The 23874-nt window shown below is 43.0% G+C and overlaps 1 protein-coding gene across 11 annotated transcripts; it reads left to right on the top strand.

Moving 5' to 3' along the window:
* The first annotated feature begins 6002 nt into the window (after window positions 1-6002).
* On the top strand, window positions 6003-23197 carry ZNF821 (zinc finger protein 821). Of its 11 annotated transcripts, none has more exons than XM_082369953.1 (9): window positions 6013-6344; window positions 7015-7077; window positions 8273-8360; window positions 9663-9777; window positions 16732-16857; window positions 19384-19529; window positions 20259-20363; window positions 21303-21469; window positions 22242-23197. In XM_082369953.1, exons 4-9 carry the CDS (start codon window positions 9738-9740, stop codon window positions 22894-22896), a joined length of 1239 nt encoding a protein of 412 aa, XP_082226079.1. In that variant the 5' UTR covers window positions 6013-6344; window positions 7015-7077; window positions 8273-8360; window positions 9663-9737; the 3' UTR covers window positions 22897-23197. The 11 variants fall into 11 exon arrangements, with proteins under 11 accessions (XP_082226078.1, XP_082226079.1, XP_082226076.1 ...); XM_082369950.1 differs by having other exon boundaries at window positions 8243-8360; XM_082369957.1 differs by having other exon boundaries at window positions 6896-7035.
* The last annotated feature ends 677 nt before the right edge of the window (window positions 23198-23874 follow it).

The following is a 23874-nucleotide window of genomic DNA, read 5'->3' as shown; positions in this document are numbered from 1 at the left end:
GCTGATAGATGTTGCCAAATCACCCTACAACGAGGAAGTATTGTTTTACACCACCACCACCAATATATGAGAGTTTCTATTTCCCCATGCCCTCAGTAACACAGTGTGTTTAGATAACTTTTGGAATCCTTGACATTATTGCACCCTTGAACAAACCATGAAAGTAAAGATGAGTGAAAAGTGTCATTGAGTCCATGTCTTGCTAAAAATGACATGATTCATTTAGAAAAATTGCTTCCAACTCAGTAGTTTCTTGGATTCAGCAATCATCACCTGTGTCCTGTCCCATCTAGTTATTTAGATCCGATAATATATCAGTGTGAATTATACCACAACCAGCCAATTATTCAAAACAGTATCTCTATCCCTGGCTGAACAGACCAGTTTCAATCAGAGCTAAACATAATCCAAAGAAACAAACTGACTCGCACTGTTTCACTTGAAAATCCTGTTTTGCTCTTAGGATAAAAATTAACACAAAACATTCTTTGGTTAACTAACAAGTAACTCTTTTTTATGTACACAATTATAACTAGTGGCTGTAACGAAAACCTGGTATAATGCTTAAACCCAATAATATAAGAGTCTTACAAGCCTGTAGGACAAAATTAGTCAGGCCTGTTTTTGTACAGCCCTTCCAGATAAGAATGTTTTTTTTTTTTTTACATTGTTAACAGGTTGTAAAGAAACAAAACCAAAAAAGGGAAGAACATGTGACAGAACCCTTATATTGCCCACAAAGCCTATTTGTAAAGGACCAAATATTTGCTATTGGACCCTTTACAGAAAAAGTTTGCTGACTCCTGCAATAGAAGAAAGTAGTACACATTGTGTGAGAGAGAAGGGAAAGATGATGGGCATTGAGTAATTTGCCTTTTTTTTTTTTTTTTTTTTTTTAAAGTACTAACATTTAGAAAGGGGAAAGTCTCAGAAAGTTTTTAGGCTAGAAATTATAAAACGAAATAGAAACTGCTCTGGATATCTTCCTAAGGCCTAGAAAAAAATCAAGAGCATTTTTTAGAGCACCTATGAAATGATTCCTCAGAGAACTTATTAACATCAATAATTAGGGCTAGGGCTTCCCTGGTGGCGCAGTGGTTGAGAGTCTGCCTGCCAATGCAGGGGACGCGGGTTCGAGTCCTGGTCTGGGAAGATCCCACATGCCACGGAGCGACTAGGCCCGTGAGCCACAATTGCTGAGCCTGCGCGTCTGGAGCCTGTGCTCCGCAACAGGAGAGGCCGCGATAGTGAGAGGCCCGCGCACCGTGATGAAGAGTGGCCCCCACTTGCCGCAACTGGAGAAAGCCCTCGCACAGAAACGAAGACCCAGCACAGCCATAAATAAATAATTAAAATAATAATAATAATAATAATTAGGGCTATATACAAATATTAAATATCTCCATGGCATTTTGCAATTTACAGGGCAACTACAAGCACATGACCTCAGTCTGAGGCTCACAACATTCCTGTGAAGCAGCTGTACATCAGAAATATCTATTAGTTTTTATAGGAAGAAAGTGAAGCTTAGAGCTGTGAAGTGAGCAATCCAAGATCAACAGCAATAAGTGCCAGGATCAGATCTTGAACCCAGATCTTGAGACTTGACATGATATAATTTTCATATGTCCATATTTCCATAATAATTTGCATCCTGGATTTACCTTCAATTTGTGTATGTTGAATTTATCAACAAATAAAAAGAAAAATGCATTAAATCGCAGTTATAAACTGTGATTTTGATCTGATATGGGTTCACATATCAGATCAAAAGAGAATTCTCAAATCAGATTTTTTTCATGACATTTATCATGATTGCAATCATCCTAGTAAACGTAATTTTTCCTTAAATGAATTCAAAGAAATGAAAACTTATAACTCTAGATTCTAAATATAAACTCAAAAGTTTAAACTATCTCCTTAAAATATGAGGTTCCTATCAAGACCATACGAATCTGGCATAAGGATACACATACAGGTCAATAAAATAGAACTCAGAATCTAGAAATAAACCAATATATTTATGGTCACTTGCTTTTGAACAGGGATAACAAGACAGTTCAATGGTGAAAGAATAGACTTTAACGAACAGTACTGAGAAAACTGGATATCTGCATGCAAAAGAATAAATTTGAACTTCCCTGCCTAATACCTATACAAAAATTAACTCAAAATTAATCAAGGAGTAAAATATAAGAGCTAAAACTATAAAACTCTTAGAAGAAAATATAGGTGTAAATCTTCATGACTGTGGACTAGGAGATGGTTTCTTAGATATGACACCTAAATCACAAGCAACCAAAGAAAAAAATATATAAAAACTTTGGTGCTTCAAAGGACACTATCAAGAAAGTGAAAATACAGCCTACAGAATAGAAGAAAATTTTTGCAAATCATATATGCTATAACAGTCTAGTATCCAGAATATTTTAAAAAAACAACACTTATAAAACAACAATAAAAAGACAAATAACCCAATTCAAAAATGGACAAAGGATTTGTATAGACATTCTCCAAATGGTCAATAATAAGCACACGAGAAGATGTTCAACATCCTTAGTCGTCAGGGAAATGCAAATCAAATCCACAGTGAGATATCACTTCACACCCACTACAATATCTATAATAAAAAAGACAAACAATAACAAGTGTAGCACAGGATGTGGAGAAACTGGAACTCTCATACATGTACATTCCTACATGGTAGGAATATAAAATGATGCAGGCTCTTTGGGCAAAAGTTTGACAGTTCCTCAAAATGTTAAACACAGAGTTACCATATGAACCAACAATTCCACTCCTAGGTGTATACTTGAGAGAACTGAAAACATGATCACACAAAAATTGTACACAAATGTTCACAGCAACATTATTCAGAAGAGCCGAAAAGTGGAAACAACAGAAATATCCATCAACTGGTGAATGGAAGTAAAATGTGGTATATCCGTACAATGGAATATTATTTGGCCATAAAAAGGAATGAAGTACTGATACACACACTGCAACATTCATGAACCTTGAAAACATCATGCTAAGTGAAAGGAGCCAGACACAAAGGCCCCATATTGTATGATTTCCTTTATGTGAAATGTTCAGAACAGGTAAATGCATAGAGACAGAAAGATTAGTGATTGCCAGGGGCTGGAAGGAGGAAGAATGGGGAGTGACTGCTAATGGGTATGGGGTTTCTTTTCAAGGTGATAAAAATGTTTTGGAATTAGATACTTGTGATGTTGCACAACCTTGTGAATATATTGTACTAAAACCCAATGAGTTATACACTTCAAAAGGGTGAATTTCGGGCTTCCCTGGTGGCACAGTGGTTGAGAATCCGCCTGCCAATGCAGGGGACACGGGTTCGAGCCCTGGTCTGGGAAGATCCCACATGCCGCGGAGCAACTAGGCCCGTGAGCCACAGCTACTGAGCCTGCGTGTCTGGAGCCTGTGCTCCGCAACAAGAGAGGCCGCGATAGTGAGAGGCCCGCGCACCGTGATGAAGAGTGGCCCCCACTTGCCGCAACTAGAGAGAGCCCTCGCACAGAAACGAAGACCCAACACAGCCAAAAATAAATAAATAAATAAATAAATAAATAAATAAATAAAAGTGCTTTAAAAAAAAGGGTGAATTTCATGGTAAGTGAATTATATCATAATAAATTTTTAAATGGAGTTCTTTAAATTACCCTACCAATACTGTTGTAATGTAAAGCCCTAACAGGGTCTTGGTAGGAGCCAATAAATATAAACCAGAGGATATTTCAAGGGAAAGTTAATATACTTAAAATGGCAAAATAATTGCATAAATCCGAGTAGACCAGAAAAGTAGAAATAAAAAGTGAAGCTGAAAAAAAATCCATGATTAGAGAAAAAGTCTTGTAGCTCCAGAACAAGTTTAGGTGAGAGCAAAAATAAACTAATTCCTTATTTAATAATTTTTGCCTTATTTGACTGTAACCCTGAATCACAACACCTCAGAGGCGTTTCTAGGACACATGAAGGTTTTAAGAATAGCATTATTATGATCCCATTTTATTTGCAGCTCAAGGAGATGAAACAAGATGCCCAGTATTACACATTATTATTTGATGAAGCCAAGAAATTTCACTGGAGGCTCTCTCCTAATACTTTACCTGCTAGCTATTTTCATGTTGGAAATGTCAACTACATCAACTTTAAAGTGACATAATAAAGCCATCTTTGTATCCCTCAGTCTAAACTCATCAAGAATTACTGTTAAGTACAAAAGCCAGTGCTTATTCCAGCTTGCATTCTTACACTGACTAAAAACCTTCTGATTGGTTGAGAATATTCCATTTTCTGGCTACCTACCCAAGAATTAAAATTTTAAATGAAATTTAAAAGTTTCCTTAACTGAACTGAAGTTAAATAATAATAATTCCTACCTTGGGCTTCCCTGGTGGCGCAGTGGTTGAGAGTCCACCTGCCAATGCAGGGGACACGGGTTAGAGACCTGGTCCGGGAGGCTCCCACATGCCGCGGAGCGGCTAGGCCAGTGCGCCACAACTACTGAGCCTGCGCTCTAGAGTCCGCGAGCCACAACTACTGAAGCCCGCGTGCCTAGAGCCCGAGCTCGACAACAAGAGAAGCCACCGCAGTGAGAAGCCTGCGCACTGCAACAAAGAGTAGCCCCCGCTCACCGCAACTAGAGAAAGCCCGTGCACAGCAATGAAGACCCAACGTAGCCAAAAGTAAATAAATTAAATAAATATTTATTTAAAAAAGAATAATTCCTACCTCATATCCCAGCCACAAAGAATGAATGAATGAAGGAATGAGCCATTTACCACAGAATTGTGAAGAACCAAGATCCTCTTACATTAAACACAAGATGCAGACAATGATATCATCTTGTTAGAGATTTCTGGAAAGGACAGTTTGCAAGAGCGCTTTATGCAAATACCAAGACTTGTTGCTTTATAAGCAATGATCAGCATCCTCATTAGCTCCATCTTTGTGGGGCCAGTGATCATAAGGGATATTTACATAACTCTTTCATATATTCATTTTACTTAATCAGCACAACAACCCTATGAGAGTAGAGACCAGGAATTATTACATTATTAACCATTTTACTTTTTTAGGAAGCAGGGATTCAGAATAGGGAAGTGACTTGCCCAAAGTAACCAGGCTGGTCAGCAGCAGACTCAAAGCTGGATCTTCTAATGTCAGATCTCATCTTTCCACCGCATGCCCTACTTCTCCAAGTGAGCTAAGTCAAAGGCAGGCTTAGGCATTCTACAAGACGAGAGAATGAGAGGAAAGGAAGGAAAGCGGTGAGGAAATAGAAGGGGACGATGAGAGGGGAAGGAGGTGTTTTATTAGGAAGTGAGTCTAACCACTTTCAATTGCCCCAAATGCCCCTTAAGTGGCAACAGTGCCACAAGTTACCCTTCTCTAAATTAATTCTATGCCCCAGGGTCTACAGCTACTGTTGTTTTATTAGTTGAGAATCACGTTGGAGACTTAAATGTCTAAAACGAAGCTAAAGATTTTTCTCCTCTGAGGTTCTGACAGCTGAACTTAGCCCCTCCCACAAAGGTCCGTGGCCCCTAGATCTCGGTCACATTAAATGCCGTAGGGACCGGAGAAACCGTGTGGTGTGGGGAAATAAAGGGAAGAGGGTTTGGGTTGGGGAAAGGGGGAGACTAAGGTTGGGCTAAGGAGAGGGGGAGCCTGCGGTGGAGCTGTGGTTGGGGGATGTGGGCTTTGTGGCTGAACTCAAAGGTGGGGTAGGAAACCAGGATCAGAGCTGACAGTCAGGGTAGAGTTTAAAGGTTCAGGAGAGCATAGGGGAGCTGAGGAGTTGACAGGACCAGAAAGAGACCTAGGAGGGTGCGAGGCTGGGTGGTCTCCAGAGCGCGAGAACCGAGGCGAGGCCCCTCTCGAATGTCTGTGATTGGATGCTCCCTTAAGTCCTGCCTCCCCGGACCCCTCGCCCCTTAAGCCCCGCCCATGCCTCCGGGCGCGCGCCTGGGGAGCGGGGAGGGGGACGAAGCTTGCGAAGGGGGGAGGGGGGATAGGAGAGACTCATGCACGCGCCCCACTCGCTGCGGGTGTGCGAGCAGCGCGCTCCCGCCGCCCGCGTCGCCATCTTTTCCCCCTCCGTCTGTCTGTCTGCCGTTGGCTTTGTCCGTCTGCAGCGCCGCCCCTGGGCTCCCCGCCACCAGCTCGGCCCGGAGCTGCCCTCTGCCCGCCGGGGCCCAGTCCCGGAGAGCCCCGGCCCAGCCGGCCCGAGCTGCGGCCCAGGGCCCATTGTCCGGCGGTCCGTCTGTCCGGAGGCGGGGCCCAGGGACCCGGAGCGCCGCGGAGCGCCGAGGCGCCGGGTAAAAAGACCCCCGACTCTTTCCCTCCGGGACCAGGCTGAGGATGCAGGGGCTCCTCGCCCCCTCCCTTGGTCGCCGGCTGTCGGTCCTTTTGTCAGTCTGTGTCTGGGGAGGGGAACAGGGGCTCGCTCTGGCCTGGGGGGCGGGGGCTGCCTTGGCTCTGACCCTCCCCCTGCCCCGGGTTCCCGCGACGAGGCCGGACCGGGCTGGCTCCCCACAGCGGCCGTTCCTCTTTCCGTCCCTCTGGAGGTCTCGGGCGCGGGAGGGGCGTCCGCGTCGCCGCCCTCCCCGCGTGGGCCCAGGTGGGGCTCAGCCGGGCAGCGCCAGGACGGCCCCGGCGTCTGACAGGCTGGGCTGGAGCTGGGGGAGGGGGAGGATGGGCGTGGGGGCGCCGACCCGGGTGTCAGTGCCGAGTCGCCTTCTCGCAGAAGGGCTTCTAAATTTAGATTTCTGAGAAGACTGTATTGTCTGAGGGTTTGTCTGAGCCGCCTCGGAAGACCTCTGGCTCTTGTCTGATAATTCCCGGGAATCTACCTGTGCTCATGCTTCAGGAAGCCAGAGGGACCGTCTCGGCTGGTTATACACACGCTCCAGACCGAGCAGAAGTGGGAACAGGGTGACCTGTGAGGCGGCTACGTGACCAGCTTGCTTGTCCTCTCCTTTTTGGCAGATACAGATACCTGGGATTCAGGCGAGTTTACTTTGCTCCGTGGGAACTGCACCAGAGCTGGAGGTGGGAGTGCACTCTCTTTTCTTAAAGCTTGGATTTCACCCGTGTTTTCTTGCTAAAGTCTGTGGTGTGTCCTGGAAGCTACAACCTAACACCTGTGGGAGAGCAGGGACAGTGTTAAGGGGAGACGTTGTCCCCCCTCCCAAGTATTCTTAACCTCATTCTAAAGATGGACAAAACTGCCTCCCTTTTTAAATAGAATCCCTTGTAGACCTGAATCTCACCGGTTACCTTTCTTCCCATCCTGTTTTTCTTCCAGATGGTCATGTTCAGGCTGTCCATTTACATTTTTGTATCGGTTTCAGATTCAGGCTTGGAAACTGAGGCAGTGTTGAAAGTAAAACTGAGTTAGTGAACTTTACGGCAATGTGTCTATGGATTTTATTAGCTTTTACTGCTATAAAACAATTGTCTAACCTCTGAGATCTTGTTGTGCAGTCAAGAATGTATCTGCTAGTGCTAGTTTTTTATTGTTAATTAATTACATAATTAATTAACTTACTTATTTTCAAGAGTCCACGACCCCACAGGCTTTCTTTTTTTGAGGGAGGAAGAGTATTTGCTTATGTTTTCCCCTTAATCCCTCAGGTGTGAAGTCCCATTGGGTACCATCTGGTTGGTTCCCCATTTGGCCACTAGGAGGATTGTGAGATGCAGTGGACACTGGTGCTTTAAATATGCCAGATGTTGATTTCTGTTTCTGACTTGTAGCTTTAGTATTGAGCTGTTGCCTCACCAAGATGATCTGAACAGAGCCTGTGTCATATTATTTGGCCTTCATTCAGAAGGATCTTTATTACCTTTATCTCACAGTTTCAATTTCTGATCTTAATAGGAAGAAAATTTAAAGATTAGTTAAGGTTTCATTTTCTTTCTTATGTAATAGAGAGTTATAGCTCTGCAAATTTTAGAAAAAAAAAATGATAGGCAACCTGCATTTTATTCAACTTTCCACTTTGTGATTCCACAGACTTATAGGAAAAGATCCAAAGTGTAATCATCATTCACTGCTTCAATTTGTAAAATAACTACTTGATTAGAAAGAAATGATCTACACAAACAAAACTTAGAGAACACGTTTCATTAGCATTAGCACTCAACATACTACCTTAAAATTGATTTTTACTGTATACATTTGGAGTTTGTTGTTTTTTTTTTTTAATTAAAGGTCTGAAAAAGAACTGTGTTTGATATGCAGATATGATAGAAGACTGCCTGAAAGCTGCTTCCTTTGCCACTTCCTGTGGAGGCCTGTCTTTGCCATTTGCGGTTTCTTTCTTCTTTTGGTAAGGGGAGGCAGGATCTGATTACAGGTCTGAGGTCCTTTCTAGCTACATAGAGGAGTTAGTTGGCATAACAGGAGGTTAGTCTTCACTAACTGGAGTGCAAAGTGTAGATGGTAGTAAGTAGCCTCTCATAATGCCTCCTAAGGCAATAAACTACAATTTTATATTTGCTTATTAGTGTGAGTACAATCTGAGAAGGCAGGAACTGAAAGAAAAGTTAGAGGGTGACCAGATCCATGTTCTTATCTTTGGTAGGAAAGAGAGTATCTCTTTTTAATCTATGTCTGTTTATTCACTCTGTCTTTCAAAGAAAATTCACAGCTTCCACTACTAATCCATTTCGGACTCTCTAACAACACTTAATGCTGGGAAAGCCTTTCTTACAACTAACCAGGAACCTCTAGGCTTAAGTATCTGTTCTCTCCTATTTCAGGGAAGCAGGTGCATGTCTCTGCCGCACTTCTCATTTGGGGACCTTTTCTCTTTGTTCTTCCCACTCTTTGCTGCAAGAGGCTGGATTGAGAAGAGGCACTAAAGTTATTAACTTTGACCACCACTCGGGAGCATGTGAGCAGGGCCAGGTTGATGTTCCACATTGAGGTATTGAATTAGTACTCAACAATGTGTATGGCACCTGGCTCCTCTGGTAAAAGCCCATCTTCAACATGAAGTCTGATTTGCTTTAGTGCCCTGTCATCCACAGTGCCTAGCACTGTGCCTGCATCCCTAGGTAGAGGCCCTATTTCCCATGTTTCATTTACAGAGGCCCAGGAGTTTTGAGATATTTCCTGTCTCACAGGGATGTGGTGCCTTCGTCACCTCCAGGAGAGATAACTTCTTGAAAAAAACATCTGGAGGCTCTCATTGGTGCGGATTGCAGGGCTTGACTTCCAGAGGGCATGTGACATATGAGCTGCCACACTCTTTAGCTTCCTTTGCTTCCTTTTACAGTTCATGAGGGTTATCCCTTTGAGCCCATGGTGCTTCTAACGCTGGTTGCCTGAGTTTTTTTGCTTCCTTTTCTACCCTCTGAGCTTGATCATGATCACTTAACAGTATTATGGATTCCAGAGTTGGATTTAGAGTGGAATTCTCTAAATCCTTTGGAATTCTCTCTGAAACTTCTTGGGTCCTTAAAGTTGTGCTAGAGATTTATTCATTTCTTTCTTTCTTTAAGAAGTTCAATGATTTATAACTGGTGAGTTTTATATACTCAAAAACTATTTTAAAAAGTTTCATCTTTTAATTGTGTGTAATTTATGAGCAAAATGACATGTGCTAACATTATCCTTTTTTTTGTAGGTCAGCACCTTGCAAGGAGGTAGTAACATCCAGTCGTGAAACTGGGAAAAGCCAGAGCTCTTGGATCAGGGAAACATGTCCCGTCGGAAACAGACAAATCCAAATAAAGTTCACTGTGAGTACTGGGCTTTTTCTTCTGGAACCTGAGAATGCTGAGGGTTGGAAAGGAAGAGTAATCTGAATTTAGGTGATCGACTCACACTAATTTGTGAAGAAAAAAGGGTTAAAGGTGTCGAACACGATGGATTTAAAGTGTTTCTGTGCTGGAGGAGGTCTTAGAAACCTGTCTTAGGAATAGGTGCTCTTGATTCATCCTTAGTATTCACATTAACAGACATCTATAGGATTCCTACTCTGTGCAAAGCCTTGTGCTAGATGCCAAGGCCGTAAAACAATATAAAGATATATAAGACTATAATGTAGCCACAGATATAGATAGATAGATAGATGAGCATATAGCAAGATAATATATGCTAAGTGCCAAAATAGGGATGCTGCAGACTGTGTGTACTACAGAAATTAAGAGGAGGGAGAGGGACTTCCCTTGCGGTCCAGTGGGTAAGACTGTCCTTCCACTGCAGGGGCCACGGATTTGAGCCATGGGTTTGATCCATAGTCGGGGAACTAAAATCCCACATGCCCTGAGGCCAAAAAAAACAAAAAGGAGGGAGAGAGCTCCATGGACTGAGATAGCCAGGGAATGCTTGATGGAAGAGGCCTTAGACTATGAACTTGAACTGGACCTTGGAAGGTAGAAAGTGGATTCTTTAAAAAAAGAGGAAAGGAGAGGTAAAATCAGGTAGGGGAAAGCAAAGAAACAAAGAGGGAATGCACGTGGTATGTTCAGGGGACAAGGAGACTTTGTATGAAGCAGAAGTTGCATTTGTCCAGAAGCCATAGAACATGACGTTGGAGATGTTTAACTCTACATTGTAGAGGTCTGAAGGCCAGGCCAAGTTCACACTTCATCCTGACTGTAAGGAGCTACTGAAGGTTTTTAAGCAGGGAGAATGGAGTGACATTTAGAATACAGTGTTTTGGGACTACACTGTGTGTAGTGTGTGGGATGGATCACATGAAGGAGAGACTGGTAACAAGAACCAGCTATGCACTATTGCCTTGCATTATTTCTCAGCAGGTTCATATATATGTTTTATTTTAGTAATTGGATTGTAAACTTCTGGAGGGCAGACACTATGTCCCATATATAATTCCTGCTATCCCTCTCTACTTCTAGCACTGCTCATAGTGGGTTTTCAAAAGTGCCTTATTAAATTAACACTAATATATCTATGTAGATTTGAGACAATTAACCAGTTTCCTATGTTTTGGGGAGATGAGCATCCTCATTCAAATGTTAAAAAGAGACAAATAGCTCCATGTTCTTATGGAGGACTGACTAAAGTACAGCAACATTTGAAGGGAATTCAGTGGTATAACAAATGAAAGTTTGGCTTTTTTTAAGGAAAAAAACCTACATTTGAGAGGATAGATCAGTCATGGAGTTAGGATAAGAGGACTAAAATTTATTAAAAACATACCGTATGCCAGACAGTATGTACCTTATTTTATTTTATTGGGTAATTTCAAGAGTAGGAGAGAAACCAGTAGGGACAGAGGGATTAAGAGGACTTTAGCATTTTATAGATTAAATGAGATTAGGGTAGCAAACTTTCATATACAATTAATTCTTCAAGTCCTAGAAAAGTTTTATAAGACAGCAAGTTGGATACTTCTAGGAGTGTATTCTGGAGTAGGTGGATATGGAAGGCTGCCTAATATAAAGGTGAGTGGTTCAGGAAGGATTTAGAAACTGCTGCTAAAACAGTAAAATTTAGTGGGCCTGAATGTGAGGATTTTCAAGAGAGATAAAATGAAGTATCTCTACCATAGGTAATACAACACAGAGGTTCAGAAGGATTTTCTTCCCTCTCTGGTTGAAGGTGGATATTGATAAAAGACTCAGATGTGACCCCAAGAAGGCAGGGCAGGAAAGGAACTCTTAGTAGAGTGATAGGTTCACAAATAAGGCAATCACTGGAGTTGGGCATTTACCTCTAAAAGCCACCTGTCCAAAGAGACTTTGAGGAAAGTAGCTGGTGGGGATGATAGTATGATTAAGTACAGGGAAGCCAGTAAATGCTTGTGTGGCCAATGCCTGCACCCACATAGCATAAGTCCATAGCTGCATCTCCTCTCACCGTAATCAGTCAAAGCCAAGATGAGCTGGTACTGGAGTTGGAAAACAGATGGACAAACAGACCACAGAGAAGGAGGGAATATCATATCCACAGCTGCAGAAATGCAGTTTCTAGAGTTGAGTTAGTGAACCTTGTAGTATTGTGGTGGAGCGGATGGGACTTTGCGGTGGTGACCATTAAGAGGGCTGTGAACAGAAATGTTCAGGTGCAACTAAAAAGCAGACCCGCAGGGAGGGGCTGTTTTCAGTGATGCATTTGGGCAGGGAATTGTGAAGGCATCTCACATGATGGACTAAGAAAGAAGAAAGACACTGAGATTTGCTGGTCTCTGAGGACCTTCTACTTATTTACTATTTGGGGACTGAAGCTGGTCCTACATTTTTTGAAAGGTCATCTTCTCATTGCCCACAATAATGCCAAGTAGAAATAGGTAATTTCAGTCTTCTGACCACATGCGTCTCCTAACCCCTTGCAGTGAAATAGAACCAATCAAATGTATTGAATTTAATGCTGCTCATCTATTTAAAGTAAACAGAATGAACTCAAGGTCTGGGAGGCAGGAAGGTCTGCAGAAGCTTTGCTTAAATGTCAAAGCCAATGGCATTTGAGCAGAGTAATGGCTGAGCTCCATTAGATCTGCCTTCTGGGAACAAGAGGATTGTGTAGCAGGCAGCTCCTAAAAGAATATACTAAGAAGCCCTCCTAAAAGAATACATTAAGAATCCTATTGCTGTAGCCTGGCAGCATCTGTCAGATCTGCTTTAGAAGTCAATGGGCAGGCTGCTCTGGCATATACTTGGCTTTCCTCAGGATTGTCTCTGTATCTAAATTACCATCATGATCTCTCCTTTACCCAGAAACGTCCAGGCAGGCTCTTGTGTTTTGCCCAGTTCCTTAATAGACTTGATGCAGAGCTTTTGGAATAAAAGTCCAGAATTGTTGTTAGTCACAGAGGAACTGCATATGGGTTGAAATCTCTGTAGACCTCTTCCCTCCCTCCTTCCTCATCTCACCCCCTTCTGAATACAAATTTCTGTAAACTGTTTCTAGAGAGGTTGAAAATACAATCCTTTGCACACTTTCATTTGGTGCTTTTGTACCAAGCAAACCACTAAGTAAAGGAAAACGTCCGTTTCTTAAGAGACTTTTGTTTTCAGATTATATATGAGACTAAAAACTTTCAACTTCAATTAAAGTTTTCAGCTTTTACAGAGAAGTAGGAAAAAGAAGCCTTTAAAGTCCCTTCTCTTCTAAAAAGTATAATTTGTTTTGTCTTCATTCATTGTCAGCATCCTTATGAGGTAAATGGTTCTGTTCCCAATATGTGATAGCACCTCGGATTACGGAGACTGTCAGCTAGAAAAGGAATCCTAAGTGCCTCACTCCCAGTACTAGCTCATTTTATTCTGAATTTGACATCTGCTCTCTTAGAATATGTCTCAGCTGCTTTACTTAAGTCAGCCAGACATTGCATTTATTTAACTGCACCAAAGACTCAAGAAAGAGGATTGTAAAATCTTTGTCTTCCAGTAACTTTCATCTCAGGCTTCTCATCTATTCTACAGGCTTGTTTGCATGTCTTTGTTCTTATCTGGTCTGAAAAACCTTAGCCAAATCAGACCAACAATATCTTGATTTCATACCACAAAAAGGAGAGGTAGTACCTTGCTTTTTACTGTTGAACTTAGATGACTTTTTCTCAACTATTAATAGACAAATAAATACCCATGTTAAAGAAGATGGTTGCCCTACATTAATATCTAGAAGCCAGAGGATTTTTTTTAACCTACTCCAACAGTCTCAAGATAGAAGGAAATAATAATGCTACATTGTAAAAGCAGGCAACTGTATAACACTTCTTAATCACTAGTATCTCTATGGATCACATTATACTTGAGTTAATATGACATACTTTTAGCAATTATCACTACCTTCTTATGAAAGGATAATTCTGGACAGTCAGATTTAGGGATTAGGTAAATAATGACTACTGGGAGATCATTCACATATCTTTTTCTATGAGGTCTGCCAGAATCCCTCTTTATGATCTTTATATATTTTGCTTTATGTTGGTATTTAAATAAGAATAGCCCTAAGGAGTAAAGTTTACCTTAGCCTTTTTCCCAAGTCAGGAATGGAATAAAATAGAGGAGCATAGCTTTTCTTTCCAAACTGCCAAAAAAGGAATGACAGAATTAATATAGCCCAACTATTCTAGGTGAGAAGGCACCCAAAAGTCCTAGATAGGGCAGCTGTATTGAACTGACTCTTCTCTGTTCTGGGAAGGCTGAAATATTTAGACAACTTCAATAGGAATAAATTTTTAGCTCAAGTTTGATGGAGACTAGACTGAATTACTAGCTGATCTTGAAAATTACATATCCTTATAGATGTCCTTCTAATACAGTGGTGATTCCTCATTAAGAAAGGCAGTGGGGGGGGGACTTCCCTGGTGGCGCAGTGGTTAAGAATCCACCTGCCAGTGCAGGGGACACGGATTTGATCCCTGGTCTGGGAAGATCCCACCTGCCACGGAGCAAACTAAGCCCGTGCACCACAACTACTGAAGCCCGAGTGCCACAACTACTGAGCCTGCGCTGTAGAACCCGCGAGCCACAACTACTGAAGCCCGTGCGCCTAGAGCCCATGCTCCGCAACAAGAGAAGCCACTGCAGTGAGAAGCACGCGCACCGCAACGAAGACCCAACACAGCCAAAAATAAAATAAATAAATTTAAAAAAAAAAAAGAAAGGGGGGGAAGTGTAGATTCTTAGTATGTTATAAACCTAGCTGGTTTCTGGATAGGTTTCTTTAGCGATGTCATTGATGAGAATGGTCTTCCCTTGATAATTATATGCTGGTACCTAACTTGTTCCTTAGTGTCATATCTGCCCACGGCCACCAGGTCCAAAAACATGCATTTACCCAGAAGAATTCAGTAACTATTCCAGTTAGCCATGGTCTTGTGGTTACAGAGGAACCAACATGGAGAAATTAAATATTTTACTCCTGCAAAGAGGGAAGAGGAGGCGCTATAACACAGAATTCCTTTTTTGCTCTCCCTAGCGGTAATTTATATCCAGTGTGTCATCTTGAATATTATGAAAGTGGACTTAAAGCAGGTTATTTTTTATTTACTTGAGGGCTGTGTGGCTAGAAGTACACTTGAACTCTTAGCACCTCTATTCCCACTCATAGTGTCAGTCAGAATAGCCATAATATTACTCTAACCCAGGCATGGTAACTCATCACATGGAATCAGAACCATAAAAATGATGGTTCCTTCCATCAGTCCTGCTTGAGAACATTATTTTGGTATTTGAGTTGTATATCAGTTTCTGGTGGTAGGAAGGTAACACTAACACTAGGATCAGAGCTGTTCTTGTCACACAGAGACAAGCGTTTGTTTTCAGTAAAATTGCTCTAATGAACCGCTTAAAATTCTGTTTACAACTCTGCTAGAAAGCAACTGAAAAATATGGTAATTAAGGGTTGGACAGACTGGGGTCTGAATACTTAGTTCTACCATAGATCTTAGTTTTCTCCTAAGTAAAATATGGATAGTAATAACTACCACATAGAGTTTTGCAGAGAATTAAGGTGAGGTAGCAACTATAATGCACTTAACGTAGAGCCTGGAACTAGGAAGTGCCAAATAATCACTATTATTAGCATTTGGCACTTAGCATATAGTAGATATTCAATGAATATTTGCTGAACAAATACCTAAGTGAATCACATGAAGCCTACTTCACATCAGTTCTTTCATTGCCCAAGGACTAGTTGTACAGGTCAACTGACCAGTTCATTCCTCCTACATCCTTGTATCAGCCTCGGAACCTGAGCCTGTTTAATTTCCTCTCTCTCTTCATTAAGAAAGCGCCTGGTCTATTGTCAGACATTTCACTAGGACTTTTTATTATTCTCTCTTGGTGACTGGAGAATGGGGACTGTAGTTTCCACTCTGACTGAGACAATGGAAACCTCAAGAAACCCAATTCTCTTTTCTCCTTATGCCTGGCCTCTTGGAAATAAAAGAGCACTTAAATGTTAACTCTTCAGTAACCACACAGATCCCAGGCAGAGTTCCTCACAGTAAATGCATAATCAAGGATGGGTCCGGGGCTTTTGGATACTGCATACAAAGAAAAAACAAAAAAAGACCACACTAAACCAAGGAGACTAGATGAAACATTACCTGTTGCAAATTGGTTGGCATGTTTCAGGAAGTTTGTTCCTCAGCAGAAATGAGTTCACATATTATCTGTTTTCCTTTTAATCCATTATTCAACCAATTTTTGATTTGCTTGTGGCTAATTCTAATAGATGTGAGAGAGTAAAGGAAGAACTTCTAGAGTATGTCTTGTAAGGAGAGTGGATGAAAGATGGGGTCATAGATACTGTTTCAGATGGATTATTTGAAGCACTTGTTTATAGTCAGAGGCAGACAGAATCAGGACCATATTGCTAATACATTGAGATTCAGAGATTGTGCCCAGATTTTTTGCCCCATCTTCATTCCATCACTTTGCCTCTTGCCTCTGTCTCCCCAGTCCTGATGGAAGATTATAAATGGAATTGAGATTTTGATGTTAAATTGGTAAAGTAGCAATTGATCACCTTTAAAAGGAGTCAGGATTAGGATTTAAGAGAAGCAAATGATGCTTTCTAGAGCATCTGGCTTGTTGCCCAAGAAGAGTAGCTGTGCCCAGAAACCACTGGAGGCAACAAGTTGACTTGGAGATGAATGACCCCACCACAGGGTACCTGCCTGTCTCCTACCTTTGAATGGTCTGACTTTCCAACCAGCTTGCCTGGGGATGTACTGCCCAGCTGGTGGCCTGACTATTTTTCCTTGTGACCACCAGGGGATCAAGTATTTGCTGGGCTAGAAGAGCAAGCCCGCCAGGCGATGATGAAAACTGATTTTCCTGGAGACCTTGGCAGTCAGCGACAAGCTATCCAACAACTAAGAGATCAGGACTCCAGTAGCAGTGAGTTCTGCACCTTCTGGTAATGACTCAGGGCAATGGGAGAAGAATTATCAGAGTGTGTGTGCTCTGGGGATTATGCATGGGGGTTGGGAGGAAGACATGAAGAAGGAGATTTGTGGATCCTCAGTGTTCCCAAAGGTGTTCTAAGGTGTATGGGCATATGCTTGTCCAGAGAAAGAACAGGTTTGGCATTATATATATATTTTTTGTTAACTCAAGGACTGCAGTACTTGGCATAGTGCCATACACAGATAGATTTGTGATGACTGTGATAGACAGGGGCATAGGAATAATGAGTGCTCAAGCAGCCCCTGGGCTAGGTCAAATGAAAAGAAAAAAATCCCTGTCTCCTAGGATCTATTTATTCATAATTAATAAAATGTAAGAGTGGTATTAATGAAAGTTTTGCTTGAGGACCCAGTTTTAATGTTTTATAAGAGGACTTGCTTACCAGTGAGATTATGCAGCGTGTAAAATGCTAATGTCGAGGTCTTCCCACACCAAGTCCTGAGTAGATCCCTTTGGTTAAGAAATTGAAAAGACAGTGGCTGGTAACTGGTTGAGCCTCATGGATTGTCTGTTCTGTGACTTGCTTGAACAAATACACTTTGAGGTGTGTTATTTCCTGGGATGATTTTCACATCTGATCCATCTGATATTGGTTATTATTAGTGTCAATTCATATTGACATTTCTGATTTTTCTCCACATTCGGGGTTGAAAAAGAAAGAAGAGGGAGAGAGCTCTGTACCTTCCAGGAACTACATTTTCTACTTAAACTAATACTCTAGCAATAAAAATAATAATTTAGCAAGTAATTGCTCAGGTACAGAAAAGCGAACCAAATATTTCTAGAAAATCTGTGGGAGCCACCAGTTTGAGTAATAGGTAGGAATGGCAATATCTATAGAAGTCTGATAGGTTTCCATTCTGGAAAAGTTGCATCATCCCTCTGCATGGCATACTTATGCTTTTTTTAATCTTTCTAGTAGAGAGATATATTTGGATTTTTGATGAATTACAAAAAGTGTTTGATACAGTGTTGTCTTAGACTACAAGTATTCCAAATAAGCTGGTGAGAAAATATAGTATGATTTAATCTGTGCCAACCCTTATTACTGAGATGGATTCACACTAAAGCTTTGGACCAAGGAATAAGGCATACTGTAGATCTTTCCAGGGCCCAAATCCAGTCCACCAACCAAGTGAAGTATCTAACAGAGACACATGTATCTACTAGCAGATGATTTGGTTAGATTTTCTTTTGAAGAAAGGGAATGTAACCAGTTTTGCCCAGTTACTGGTAGATTTAGAAATTACGTAAGGGATAGGAGAGAGAAGATAAGACGCACTGTTATAGCTAGGAAAGCTGAGTCTCACTGCTGATGCTGAGAGCCTGGTGAAACTCTATCCTGTATTTCTCTTGCTGACAGTCAGGCCCAGGAGTCCAGGATCTAGGTGGTGTTAGGATGGGACTGGAGTCTGACAGCTTCCCTAGGTTTGGCTTCCTCTTGTGATCTTCAAAGTACTAGCACTTTTTTTTCCTTTCAGAAAGAACTCCCTATGTTATTGTATTTTTTAAAAATCATTTCTTTTCCAATTTTATAAGTAATAGAGAAAAAAAATCAGCTCACACAAACCTTGCAGATCCCCTAGCCACAGGCAGACCTCTGCACGGCCACATCTTGCACCCTGAACTAAAACAAATCAATTCTTACTTTAGCCACAAGAAATTATATTTCATCCTAAAGTAAAGAATGTCCTGATCCCTCCACTTGATGCATTCAATGATCCATCAGATAATCCAAAGAACCAACAGAAACAATGGACTTATTTAACATAGAATGCTGAGTTACTAGCAGGGTAAGAACACTGTGAGTCAAATACCACTACAGAATGCCCGAGGTTTGTTGTGCTAACTTTTCCACTGTACTGAGCAGCTTTTTCCCTATAAAGTGACATTTTTACCTAATTTCCTACTGCCTCCTTTATTGATAAGAGGAAAGAAAAACTTGTTGGTGTTTCTGTAATCATGCCTTGGGGTTTGTTGGGAGAGAACAGATTAGTGGGTCTCAGAATAGAATAGTGTATGCGACACCATGGAGAAATTGTGCAGGGAGGTTATGGAGAAAAGTAAGTAATAAAATCAGTGATAAGCATTGGTAAGTCAGAAGTGGTGTGTTGGAATGAGCATGGTGTGAGGTGCATGGGAGGTGTGATTTGAAAGTGTGAGATATTTGAGAACCCTGTGTAAGAAATTATCATTTTTATGATAATATACAGGACCTAATAACCATTTTCCAATACAGTTTTGCCTCCGATTTTCTCTTTAGTGTGTATATGGCAATATAAACAATTATAGCTGGCTTCCACTTAACGTGATTTGTACCCAAATAAGCACTGATACAAACTATATTATGGAAGATCTGAGAATGTTTTCCATTTTAGCTGCAAACTGTAGGGTGGAAAGCAGCGTAAGATGTATTCATGCAAAAATCAGAACAAGTGACCAGTTTGTGTGTTCCAGGTGACAGTGAGGGTGATGAAGAGGAGACCACACAAGATGAAGTCTCTTCCCACACATCAGAGGAAGACGGAGGGGTGGTCAAAGTGGAAAAAGAGTTAGAAAATGCAGAACAGCCTGTTGGTGGGAACAGTGTGGTAGAGCATGAGGCAAGTGACAAATGGCTCCTGAGTCCGGGAACCTCCTTACCCTTCTACTCTGCCCAGATGCCTCTGTTCCACATGTAACACTCTTGCCTCTGAGGGTCTCCTGGGCTTCATATGAAGCCTCTCTTCCTTCCCAACATGAGTTACCCAAACCTCAGACACACAATTCTCTTCACACCCAGCTTTCCTTTTCCACCCACATATCACTTCACTCCCACACAGCTCTTCTTCCTAAAGCTCCCCACTTCCTCCCAGCAGAACATCCGTCTTTGCAAAACTATTAGCTGACTTCCTCAGGTGTACTCTTGAATATGCTTGCAAATTTCAGTCAAAGTGTTAACTGAGGTGCCATCTTTTCACTAAACTGTTTCCTAAGGATTCCTGCAAGAGGCATGGCAGTAGGGAAAGCTAATCTTCTCTCTACAGAGTTTACCTTAGGGAAAAAAAAAATAGATAAGCTCTCTCTGGAGTAATAAATACTATGTCTTCATGGCAGGAAGCCTTGGAGAAAATGAAGATGGGAGCAAATTTAATTCCCTTTCCCCTATCACTTTTTCCTTCGACCCACAATGGGAACCTAATAATAATGTATGATAAGAGGTTGTGTTCCTTTTAACAGGATACCCTTTTAAAAGAAGTAGGGGCAGGGAAGAGACTGGTAAACTGTGTTCAAAGGGGCAGGGAAGAGACTGGTAAACTGTGTTCATGAATCGCCTACTTGTTAAATTGCAGGTCACGGAGAATTTGAATTCTGACCCCTTACTTGGACTCTGCCAGTGTCCCCTCTGCCAGCTAGACTGTGGGAGTCGGGGGCAGCTGATTGCGCATGTGTACCAGGTATGGCGTGCGGAGCCGCATGCTCCAGAACACGGGCGCCAACAACTTGTTTAGCCTTTGCCTCCAACCCCGGAAAGAACCTTGGGTTGTTGCTTCCACCAAGACTCCACTCCAATCCTCAGAACATTGTAGAGAATAAGTGGGATATGTTGAGTGAATATGTTCTGGGTTCCCAGGCAGACACACTGTGAAAATTAAGTATCATTTTTTTCTAAATTACTTAAGGCACATTTTAAATAGTGAAATAGAAACTGGGCTTTGTTTTAAAGAAGAAAAAATGAGTTAACATAGGTGTTTCTGAAGTACTGGAGAAAGATAGTGTAAACCAGGGGGTCAGAACTAGACAAACTTTTGTTTCCTTTTTTTCCCTGATCCAGTCGCGGAACACGTGCCTTATGCTCTGTATTGAACAGGCATCAGCACGCAAGGCAGCCTGAGTTTTACCATAAAGATAATTGGTTCATGAGGAGAAGCGTTTCTTCAGAAGACTGATTTTAAAAGACTGAAGGAAAGGCAGTGCATTTAAATACCTTTTGGATATCAGTCTTTCCAGCCAGCTTCTAGACTTGACCTTCAACGCTCCTTTAAAATGCACTTGTACCTACACAGCATGTGGCAAGCAGGCCATGAGAAATTATCCTGAGCAAGAATTCTTCTCAGGCTCTGGAGTCCCATTGTTCCCCAAGCCAGCCACATGTCCCAGTACATAGTCAGAACTCAAACTAATGAAATCTGAGCGATGGTCTGGATGGCCTTGCCCTTCTGAAGGCCCTTTAACACAAGAGACTCTTACTTTTCCAGGTGCTAGATAGGGAGAATAGTTGCAAGTCCTTGTTCTAAGACTAAGGAAAGGGGACATTTCCCAGAAAGTAGTTCCTAAGTGGGTACAGATTGTCCTGGAGCTGGTGTGAGTTGACAGATTAAGGCTCTCTTTTACAGCACACTGCAGCAGTGGTGAGCGCCAAGAGCTACATGTGTCCTGTCTGTGGCCGGGCCCTTAGCTCCCCCGGGTCATTGGGTCGCCACCTCTTAATCCACTCGGAGGACCAGCGGTCTAACTGTGCTGTGTGTGGAGCCCGTTTTACTAGCCATGCCACGTTTAACAGGTTAGCCGGGCAACTAACCCTCTGTGCTGGGAACAAATTACTGGGTGTGGGTTCTGCTTTCCCAAGTTGAAGTGAAGGTTAGAGATGGGCAATGCAAAGGCAACTGACTCTTGACTCTTTGGAAATACGAGTAATGAGGCTAGTAAATATGTCCATTCCATTAGACATCCCCAAAGGGAAGTGAATTCTCATTTCTTTCCTTGATCAGAATATCTTCAACTAGAAAGAGATGTGGGGAAGACCAAGAACATTCATGATAAAGCATGGAGAAAGAAGTTACAGGGTGCTGAGAGGACCCTAATGTGAGGACAGAGTCTCCACTGTGTCCCAGGAAGACTGGAACTGTGTAAACTGTGCCCGAGTCCCACTTGCTAGTGTACAACGCAGGGTCGGCTGGGGGGAGGTGGAGCCAGTGGACTGGCCCTTCCCTGAAGGCAGCCTCCACCTCGAGGAGGACTGCCCTGCACAGTTCCTACAAACACCATCAGTCCGGCTTGAATGGAACTGCACATTGTAAGGGCTCATCTCATTTCTGGTGGCTTGCTATGGCGGTTGGCTCAGCCCCTAACTGCAGGTGGGCTTTAAGACTTGGTAGACAACCTAGCCCAAAGAAGGGCAAGGGTGGAAAGGTAGAGGAGGTCTCCCGAGCACTCATACTGACCCCTAGTGGTGAACTTGGAGCATCTGGCCTGGTAGGACAGAGTAAGTCAGGGCTGGATACCTGAGCCTTGTTAGACCGTGGCATTAACCATCTAAAAATTTTGCTTTCCAGTGAGAAACTTCCTGAAGTCCTTAATATGGAATCCCTACCGCCAGCCCACAGTGAGGGCCCCTCTAGTGCTGAGGGGAAGGACATTGCCTTTAGTCCTCCAGTGTACCCTGCTGGAATTCTGCTTGTGTGCAACAACTGTGCTGCCTACCGGAAACTGCTAGAAGCCCAGACCCCCAGTGTACGCAAGTGGGCCCTGCGTCGACAGAACGAGCCTTTGGAAGTCCGGCTGCAGCGGCTGGAACGAGAGCGCACAGCCAAGAAGAGCCGGCGGGACAATGAGACCCCCGAGGAGCGGGAGGTAAGGCGCATGAGGGACCGAGAAGCCAAGCGCCTGCAGCGCATGCAGGAGACAGACGAGCAGCGGGCACGCCGGCTGCAGCGAGATCGGGAGGCCATGAGGCTGAAGCGGGCCAATGAAACCCCGGAGAAGCGGCAGGCTCGGCTCATCCGGGAGCGGGAGGCCAAGCGGCTCAAGAGGAGGCTGGAGAAAATGGACATGATGTTGCGAGCTCAGTTTGGCCAGGACCCTTCTGCCATGGCAGCCTTAGCAGCCGAAATGAACTTCTTCCAGCTACCTGTGAGTGGGGTGGAGTTGGACAGCCAGCTCCTGGGCAAGATGGCCTTTGAAGAGCAGAACAGCAGCTCTCTGCACTGAACCACACCCTCCTGCCTGCCTTCCCACTCAGCCGTCCCCAGGGTCCTGTCCTTGCTGCCGGAGGCAGGCCCGAGTTTGGTGCAGGTGGACCTGTGTACCCCTCGCATATGGGAGCACGAATGATGGGGTCAGGAGGGACCCAGCTCAAGGCAGCTCTGGATGAGGGAGGAGGCACTCCAGACACCTCAGCTCCCCAGCCCACTGCTGCAGGGCATGCGCATAGGACTCTGGGGCCCCAGTGTGGCCCACGCCCACCCCACCCCACGGAGTTGTGAGGGCAAATAAATTAATTTTATCTTTACTGGCCCTTTCCTGCTTTTCTCTCGATTTCATTCTAGCAAATCTAGGAGAGACGTGGATGGAAGTTTTCAGGCAGGGACGTCTAGCCATTGTCTTTTGCCAAGGGAGGGTGCTCCTCAACACAGGCTCTCCCGGCAGAGATCCCGTATCTGGCCCTTCACAAGTTAATGACGACATTAAGGAAGAACCGATGCTGACTTTGTGAGGGTCCATGCCCACAACACTAATGAAGATCACCTGTGGTCCCAAGAGCTATTTCAACCCAGCTTACCTTGTCCAAACTCAGAAGTAGACACCTTTCCTCATAACTGGCATTTGCTAAAGAGGATGCAGTATTTAGACCAGGTACCAGCTACTTTTCCCAGCAGAATTCAGTCTGCCAAACTTTTAAAAATTCTACCCTAGACAACACTCAGTTGCATTCAGGAATACATTCATAGAAATAGCTGCAATATTAAGGTTCATAGTGCCGAGGAACACATGTTTGAGAGAAGAGGTAAAAACCCATCTTTTTATTTATTCCTCAGAGCCAAGGCAGGATAATAAAACCCATTGAGGAAAATCCAGAATTAAGGTGCCATGAGAGCTCAAGTCAGTAGCGGTCAAGGTCAGAGCAAAATGACTACTCTGGCAGTTTGTATGGCTGCCAAACCATGGAGGAGACAAGAGCTGAGGTCA

This window comes from Balaenoptera borealis (assembly GCF_965194805.1).
Source record: "Balaenoptera borealis genome assembly, chromosome: 19".
NCBI classification, from domain to species: Eukaryota; Metazoa; Chordata; class Mammalia; order Artiodactyla; family Balaenopteridae; genus Balaenoptera; species Balaenoptera borealis.
This window is presented reverse-complemented; position numbering and strand designations above follow the sequence as displayed.